The sequence below is a fragment of the Glandiceps talaboti genome, chromosome 2, assembly GCF_964340395.1.
Source record: "Glandiceps talaboti chromosome 2, keGlaTala1.1, whole genome shotgun sequence".
In the NCBI taxonomy this organism is placed as follows: domain Eukaryota; kingdom Metazoa; phylum Hemichordata; class Enteropneusta; family Spengelidae; genus Glandiceps; species Glandiceps talaboti.
This window is the reverse complement of record NC_135550.1, coordinates 9,748,762-9,758,407: the sequence shown is the minus strand read 5'-3', so window position 1 is coordinate 9,758,407 and position 9,646 is coordinate 9,748,762. Positions and strand designations below refer to the sequence as shown.

Here is a 9,646-nt window from a genome sequence, read left to right as displayed (position 1 = left end):
ACGGAGCTGTTACGATAAATTGATTAAAGTATGTCATTTAATTCAATAATGAAAGACATTGTCGTGGTCTATATTAAACAGGTTGAAATCATAATCGCCGTTGAGGGCGCTGAATACATTTACTCTCCAGTGATGCGATACTATTCAGGATGTACGATATTACGAGTAAGTTATTGTACCTAACAAAATATTTTCGAAAAACGTTCCAGTTGCAGCATAAACAAACGACGATCATTTTATACATACCTGAGAGTTCCTGCAAACAAGCAAGATACAAACAGTCCTTGCAATCCTGGAATCTTTCCAAACTGAGAACTTACAAAATATACTACAATCTGAAACAGAAAATATCAGTAAGTGAACTGCGGTTTCTAAAGAGTCTGACCTACCTAAATCACAGATTGTGATAGAGACAGGGTGGAACAGTTCAATGATAAATGTCAACAATCACAACAAATTTGGTTTCTGTACTTTGCACTTTATGCAAAAAGATAGATTTATTGGCCAGACCAGTTTATCCATCAGCCTCTCATGAAAATGTTGTTTACATGACCAACTTAGGACACTAACCACCTAATCCTTTTCCATGTTTTTCCAGGCTTTCATTGTATTGTGTCGAATATAGGGTGTTATTTCTATTCATCCACACTCTCCTGCTCACACAAATGTGCCACCAGTGGTAGAAGGAAGTGACTACAAGAAGGCTATAACATACATTGAACAATCCATATGAGTATATAGCATAGGTAGGTTTAAAGATAGACGTTTAGAGAAGAGATAGTTCAATGACCTACCTGATCAGCGGAGCTATAGTTTGGTTCATGGTTTACATCGGCACCTTGGACCGAGGATATCATTGTTTGTAATTCTGTTGAATTTACAACGAAACGAATTTTATAGACTGTTTGCCGAAAATGTGTTCTAAGTTTACGCAGGCAAAAAGTAGTACTATAAATGAAATGAAAAGAAGAACGAATGTCTAGCATGTATTACCTGGTGAGAAGGTTGAGTTTATTGCTGGCTGTAAATGTGACATCCCGTCTGAGGAAGAGAAATATTTCATTTTTTTAAAAAGCTAGATATCTCATCTTTAGTTAATATTAAACATGCTTGTATGTGTACAAACTGTACAAAAGTAATTTTGAAATGATATTCACTAAGATGTGCTGTTAAATGTGTTTATTGTTGTCATTGCATTCAGTTCGGCAATGTGCTTATGGAATCTTTTTTTTTTTGTTTAAGCTTCAGTGATCATCAGATCGACATTATCTTTTGAAAGTTTACAATATAAAATTGTCATATCGATAGACAACTTTCTAAAACTTACTATTGTAGAAGGCATACAAGGCCAATCCAGTGAAGTACATACATGGTAATGTAACAAGCGTAAATGGGATATTGATAAGTACAGAGCTGAAACAGAAACAGAAGCATGGTAAGTTTATATTCGTAAAAAAACGCTTCCTCTAAAATTGCTAGCAATGGTTAGCTATTTGAACATGAGCGCATAGCACCGTACAAACTTTGTTTTTGAATGGAGTGTCACTGTGGTCTATATTATAGTTGAAAATTAATAGTTGATTGTTCATATTAGTATTTCAGTCAATGTAGTTTATCAATGACAAACCGACTGATAGCGTTAGAATACGACGTCGTATTAAAGATATAAGTTGATAACAAATAGACATACATACATACATACATACATACATACATACATACATACATACATACATACATACATACATACATACATACATACATACACACACATACATACATACATACACACACATACACACATACATACATACATACACACATACATACATACATACATACATACATACATACATACATACATACATACATACATACATACATACATACATACATACATATGCACACAGACAGACAGACAGACAGACAGACAGACAGACAGACAGACAGACAGACAGACAGACAGACAGACAGACAGACAGACAGACAGACAGACAGACAGACAGACAGACAGTTAGACATGTGGACAGAGACAGGAACAGAGGGGGACAGAGAGATGGACAGAAAGATGTGAGACTGACAGAATAACGCACGTTTGCGCCTTCAAGAATGATGACCAATATTGTTATGATTATATAAAGTTGTATACTTACGCCTGGGACTTTTTCAGTGATCTTATTGTCATGTACCTTTGTACAGCAGTTTGGCTGACATACATTGGTGACATGGTGATAGCGCCACCAATGAAAGAATTGAAGAACGTCAAGCGAACGGTGGGATCCAATTCAAAACTGTAATTGTATACAGACAAAAAAATCAAAAACGCGGGATATTTTATATTTGTGCCTTTCCATATTGGTCTGCTGTAAAAACACTACAAATATGGAAATTCAATATTTGCATCGATACTTTCGAAAGTCATTTAGCAAAGAATTAGCAGACAGTATGAATATGAAATTAAAATTCGTAGTGCATACATATTTGGCAGGAGAAAGTGGATGAAAAAAAGCCAGTTGTAAGCTTAGATTTGTGAATGACTGATGCATACAGAGTCACTAAGTCTAATTATGTACTGACCCAAAGATATCAAGTCGTCCATTCTCATTGTTTGCCTCAAAAACTTCGGTAAATCCTCCAACTTTCACAGCAGCCATCACAATGACGGCTAGAAGTGTTCCGATGATGATGAAAAACTGGAAGACGTCTGTCCAGATAACTCCCTTCATTCCTCCCTATGTAACATCAACAGACATGAATGTGTGATGCTCCTGAATATGTGTCGTTTACAGGTCAAAATCGCGGGATATACAGCGGATTTCAAAATGCCGTTCAAGGCTTTGTTTGGTACAACCACGCTCAAATCAACAAGCAACTGAACATGCCAGCAAGTTATTGCTACATTTAGTCTGAATGAAATAAACCATTTAATGTACTGTAAAGTTTCTAGAGCCAGACAAGCGAGCGAGAAAGTTGTGGCGTCTTCATTTGATGTCTGCATGTTGGCACGTCTGGTCATTTCATTTAGACAAAATTTTGCAAGAAACTGTATTCATTCAGTCTTGCTATCTTAAAGTGTAGCATGTGAAGTTTTGTATTAGTTTCTGTATGGTTGTATCAAACAGAGCCACTGAACGGTATTGGGGTGGGGTGGTTTATTAGAAAAAAATTAGATTCTGTATGATAAATACAAAACATACTGTTAGGTTATAAGGTGCGATTGGCAGTCAATTGTCTCCGATACATACATTCATTCTTCAAGACCTAACCCTCATATTTTCTTTAAAATAAATATTTTCCTTGTCTATGACGATGAAACAAGCAAGCCAAGTCGAACGCGTCCGAACAAGAACTATGGGTTTTACAATCCTTCCTGTATTACCACATGTACAACGTCCGTCTACGTCGTTAGTCATGTAATGCTTAAATATTGAAAATCAAAAACCTTCAAAATCGTCCTTATTTACCAATTTTTCGACAAGGCTCCTTAGGCCACTCGCTTTTTTTCCCTTGGCTACACGAAGACAAATATAGTATAGGGGCCGGGAATAGTATATAATTACGTAAAACAGTATACTTAGCTTGTACTTACAAATGCAGTATAAAGAGTACATAGCAATCCTGTAAGAACGATCGTCTTCCAAAAATCGAAGTTTTGAACTGAAATTTCAAAAATCACAAAAGCAGGGTTGTAATGAAAATTGCTACATTAGCGTCGAAAATTATTCCATGGCATATTATCATATAAGTTATAACATCTTTGCTCAACATTTGGTATCGTGTCCGTGTGCAGATGAGTTTTGTAAGCAGAATCCCTACAATAAAAAAGTGGTAACAGAAAGAATATCCGGCGTATTTAAAGCCCGAGTTATCTGTCTGGAATTTTGTCACAATTCACTACACTGACAAATAAAAATTTGTTTTTAATATCGACATTGTCATTGAACTGAGTTATTTATATTCTCGACCATTTTTCAGAATAAACTTGTGATAAATTGCACGTTGCACGTGAATATAATACCTGCTTCAATGGCGATAGCTGGTCCGACAAGACAGGCTGCCATATAAAAAGCAGACTGAATGATGAAGATTATCGCAACCAGGATACGTAAGGGAAAGTTGAAACGCATTTCCATGTACTGCAATAGATTAAAATTAACAAAAAAATGTTCAGAATTTCTTGAAACTCTGAAAGGTTAGCAAATAATTAGGGCAGGGGTGGCACCATTTGTTGTATTGGACTCTGATGAAGACAGAATATCCCTTCTACCCTATACTACTACTAAAAGTTTATTGGTATTGGTATCCATCGTTTGACGGTCCGGTGACTAGTGACGTGCAAGTGTAACAAATTGATGAGGGGGTGACCTCTACTGTTAACGTAACCCTCTTCAATGTTTCTCTCTCTCTCTCCACTCTGTACACGGGATCGACTTGGACTTTTAGGGAATTAGCTTAAACTACACACAATGTTCATATTAACCTGGATCATTTAGTAGTAGCCACGGAGCAGATGGAAGCTCCTAGTCTAGGCCTAGCTGTTGCCTTCAGCTCCAACTTCCAAAGAATGAATCCATAATTCATTTCAACATTAAATTCTTATAAACACAAAATATACAATACTCAAATGATTGGGTGATAAAATAATCAGCACCATAAATGAATAAAACGGAAGTATTTGTTGTTGCTTAATTCAATACAAATGATATTGACAAATATGAAAACTAGCCAAACAATGTGATCACGTCATTGTTCTTCCAACTGTCTGTAATCAGTCATTATTTGACACTGTTGATCTTATAATAATAACTTAATGTTGTCATCTCAGAAGAATACTATTCGCGACACACAAACATTTGTTCTAAGTATTAATTCATGACAGCTGAGAGTTCACGGTGACCTCGCAAAACATCAAAACTTAGCGAATATTAAAAAGTTGTATTCTGTCATCCGTAACACAAGGATAGCAAGAATGTCATTACAAATATTGAAGTTGCTGATGTTAATAAAAAGCAAACGATATCATTAACTCTTTTAATTTTTTATTAGTCTACAAAATGCATTCTTGCTAAGGAATTCGTTCTTTTTGTGTGACGACAGATAATCGATGCCCTGGCTTACCTCATAGGCACTTGTCAGCTGCAAATTCTGGAATACAGGCAGATACAAATACGCCACCATTGGCAAACACCATAACAAGGATAACGAAAATACAGCATACCGTATACCGTGGACGTATATTTCAGCTGGCGTTCCCATTATTGATAGCGGTGACGTAAACGATACCAAGATTGACATGGCAACTGGTAAAAAGTGCATACTCTTGTCCGCCAATATAGCTTAATAGTTATAGAGTTGTTCAGAATGTATAAATAGTTTTTTTTGCGAAAAAAGGAATAAAGAGCAAATATAGACTCAGACCACGTGACGCATATGTAGTAAGTTATGACATGATAAGTTCGATCCGAGTAGATACGAATGAGAAGAGTGCTACATAAATGTGTGTTACATATCTGTACATGGGTTAGTTTAAGACGTGTTGAATTCTTACTGAGACCTAAAAAAATAACTGTTTGGTTCCGGTTACCCGACCCCACCGTGACCTAGCTTTTCACTGCCGACCCTAATTTTTTTTATGTATTCGAGAAAAAAAAATAAAATCGCAAAAATTGTGAAGTCTCACGAGAAATAGTGGATGCGGAAAATGCAATTAACTTAAAAAAGACATTCTAAAACTGTTCTTCCAATCTGTAATGGCTGTACATCTGATGAGATGAAATAAAGAACGTACTTTTTAGAGACCGTTTTCGAATGTAAAACGTGAACTAGACACTCACACAGAAAAAAAATAAAAATAAAAAAATTGCCTACCCCACCTATTCTAAAATTGTGTGTAACCGGAACCACACAATTTTTTTATTAGGTCTGATTTTATCACATTATATTCACAAGAAATCTACAGTTTATGATAACATGTTGATTTCAGTGTAACAGTTCTCCATGTACGCAAAGAAGGATGTTACTGTAGTAACACAAGAGATACATTCCCAGAGCTACAAATTTAGTTCACTTTTGCTACAGACTAAAATATACTAACTTAAAGTTTGTTATCTCGGTTTCGACTCTCCCTGTCGTGTATTTGATTTCATATGCATGAAACAGTAAAATATACACAAACTTTGATCTCGGGCCAGCTGTTATTTGATCAAATCGTTCCACTTACATTTGCAACCATGACAAGTTTGTCAGACTGTCCACCAAAGTGACAAATTAGCATTTATCGTTACACTCCATATATAGAAATGACTGACCTTGATGTCGAATGTTGTCCACCTTTAGCAAAGCCATGATAGATTCCAGTCAACGTAGAAATGACCAACATACCAGAAAATACGACATAGTCTACCACACCAAATGCTATTACGTCATTAGATGCCATCTTTGTTTTAGTTGCATGTATATGACGTAGGTTAGGCTGAAGGGGAATCCGATGAAATAAAATGCATGTTTATATTTCGAAAAAAATAATTTATTTGTTTCCATCATGGTGCTGTCGAGTTAACATTGTATACCCCGTCCGGCAAATATATTATTGACACGAAATTGATTTGATATATCAGTGGTGTAAGCGGAACAAAACCGATGCATAGTATTGATAAAACCGCGTTGCCCCTGACAACCGACCAATCTGACTTAATTTGACTACTACTGAGTGTACATGTGAAAATAAGAGATGAGAATGAATATCTTCAAGTCATCACCACAAATATAGGCTTGGTATTATTAGTAGGAAATATAACTGGCCAATTTATTGGCACCGAGGTATATCATATATCAAATATATACAAGCAAACAAACAAACAAACAAAAGCAAAGAAAAGCAAACAAGGGCGAGCAAGCACCACAAACGAAGAAAATTAGTTATTATTCTAAACAGAGAAATAGCGAGCGATATACCTTCTACACACACACACACACACACACACACACACACACACACACACACACACACACACACACACACACCTCGCTCCGCAGGCACTGCAATACATCAACATACAAACTGGCAAACAAAATGTCGGATCTATTATAATAATGAAACCAATCTCTACACAGGTAAACATCGTTGTATGTTCCCAAGTCAACTTGAAGTACCGGATTTTAAATATACACGGTATGAAGTAAAAAAAAATAGAATGTCTCATTACCAGGTGTTTCTATTGAAATGTCTTCAAACATCTGATGTTTGAGACAAAAATAAAGAAAATCAGTGAATGTGGATAAAAGAATGAACTGACTTACCTGTTTACGTCTTCAGCAACCGTGGTTTAAGATGTCATTTCATTTCTACTGCCAACGTCAATTTGTTAACATTTTTCACTGATATTGATTTATTGTTACTTGATTGCCATATTTCAAGTTATGTATTGACGTATTGTAAACACAATACCTGACAGCGATACCTATTTTCGACCCACGGTGATTTGATGTATATAAACAAACCATACAATGGAAGTCAGTTGAGTCAATACAAATCGTAGTCTGATTTGACAAAAATCTACTATAAACATTGTTACATTTAAATATTATTGTCTGTTTTGACAAAAATCTTACTAACATTGCTACATTTTATCGTCTGGCTTGACAAAAATCTTACTAACATTGTTACATTTTATCTTCTGGCATGACAGAAATCTTACTAACATTGCTACATTTTATCGTCGGGGTCGATAGAATCTTTCTCTTAAGTTTACACTAATTCTTTTCATTAACTGGAGTAACAAAATTGTTGCCAACATTGCCACATTTCCTCTTCGTGAGCTAATAATATATGAGTGTATATCTCCCTTATCATTGCATATTAATCATATACATTAATGTAGCAATATTATACCTTTTCCAGACATTTCGATAGATTAAAATGTAACAATTATTGTTATGTTAGACAATAAAATGTAGCAATGTTTAGACTGGTGTCCCACCAGACGATTTGTTTATAGTAAAATGGTTTTCCTTGTATTTTGTTTACATGTATGTTATTGTTAGATAAACAGTTTTTTCAATGAAATTCTTTAAAGTGTAGGCGATGAGCCGTGTTCTCGAAACTTCGGTAATAAATTTTATCGACTACTAAATTCAACTTTTGCACCTACATGTGCTCTGAAAACAGTGGCGAAAGACACATTGATGATAAGACAAAACTTTTAGTTCAGCTAAATAAAGACGCTCATAAGATCACCATAAGACCAACGGTAATCAAGTTGTCAGCACGATGATAATTAGTCCTGGCTAAATTAATTTATATACCGATGTGTGTTCTACACATAGATATTGGAAGCCCCCTCCACCGTCTACGGTTCTACATAACTTTACAAAGCACGGTTTTGGTTAGACTGATAGATCAGACGTTGTGGGCGCAGTGTAATCTCCCTTTCCCCAAACTCACACCGTTCCATAAGATATAGAGAGGCATTGAATTGACGTGTACTATTGTAGTAAAATTTGGTACAGAATTATTGTTTTATTTAGGAGATTTAGAAAGATGCAATAGTTACACCACTGACGGTAAACGCAGATGTTCAGTGGGATGTATCCCAGTGCAGACCAGTCATCATCGACCTGAACTTCATCTCAAAACTTTTGATACATATACATGTTTATTGTTGTCGATCAATGTAGAGTCCATTGTAAGCTTATATGAGTCCTCTCAAACATACGTTCATCGCAAAACTGATAACAGCAATGGGCAAGACTAACGAATTCCTTGACAAGTCTACAGGAAACGGGAAAAGTTCTCTCAGCCATCAATCTACAGCGCCACCACTGGTATAATGTCAGAAGTCATGACGTTTTCCTACGGAGCAGACGACAACTGTTAAGTTGCTACGTCTTCAGTGAAAGTTTGCATTTTGATTATCAAGGTACTGGCAACTAAACGCAGGGAGTATCATTTCCGTCGAACTGTGCTAGTCTGAAAACCACCCTCATGTAAACTGAAGTGTGAAAGAGCCTTTTATAACCCTTTCTTCACAGTTTCAATTGATCGTGCAGAATACATGCATTCTAATGTGGACCACTATACGTCATTTCAACGTGCTGTGAATGAAGTCAGTTTGCCAGTGAGCTAAGCTGATCCCTCAGACCACTATATCTACACCCGTCATGAAGCTGGTCTCTGCGATAGCGTTGTTTTTCGCCCTTGCCTGTGTGCAAGTTGTCTGTGAAAAACCGGACAAGTGTGTTGTGGAATGCGTCGAGGACGACTGGGCCGAAGAAGATGAAGAATTGGATGTTTCCGATGAGAGTAAAATAGGCGATCGTTGTAGAGACAGCGATGGGAACATAGACATAGAGTGTCAGAACAGACAGAAGGGGAAGATAAAAAATTCTATCAAGGAAGTTGGCATAAAATGGCAACACAAATCGTGCTCACATTGCATGAAAAATCAAATATGTGTTGGATTTCCCGAAGATGACTTTGTTGATCCCGAATGCCTCGATATCCTGGTTGATGAGCACCCATGCGGAGACCAATGCGATTTGGGTGAAGACTGCGAGCACGTTTTTGGTAATCGTTTCAACTGTGTCCCGAATCCAAACTTTAATATTTGTAACACGTGCACAGATGATGAGATCTGTCTGGGATTTA

The 9,646-nt window shown here is 36.3% G+C and overlaps 1 protein-coding gene across 1 annotated transcript in view; it reads right to left on the bottom strand.

Annotated features, from left to right (window-relative positions):
• The window catches only part of LOC144443860 (sodium-coupled monocarboxylate transporter 1-like), a 9,317-nt gene extending 2,881 nt beyond the window's left edge, over nt 1-6,436 (bottom strand). Inside the window, exons 1-12 of the mRNA XM_078133439.1 lie at nt 6,309-6,436; nt 5,734-5,762; nt 5,119-5,336; nt 4,019-4,136; nt 3,590-3,657; nt 2,578-2,732; nt 2,154-2,291; nt 1,328-1,413; nt 994-1,041; nt 795-868; nt 247-335; nt 1-6 (exon numbers count right to left, since the gene is read on the bottom strand). The exon at nt 1-6 is cut by the window's left edge and continues 137 nt beyond it. Of these exons, the coding sequence (XP_077989565.1) occupies nt 1-6; nt 247-335; nt 795-868; nt 994-1,041; nt 1,328-1,413; nt 2,154-2,291; nt 2,578-2,732; nt 3,590-3,657; nt 4,019-4,136; nt 5,119-5,336; nt 5,734-5,762; nt 6,309-6,436 (1,157 nt within the window). The remainder of the gene's footprint in view (nt 7-246; nt 336-794; nt 869-993; nt 1,042-1,327; nt 1,414-2,153; nt 2,292-2,577; nt 2,733-3,589; nt 3,658-4,018; nt 4,137-5,118; nt 5,337-5,733; nt 5,763-6,308) is intronic.
• Between the last annotated feature and the right edge of the window lie 3,210 nt (nt 6,437-9,646).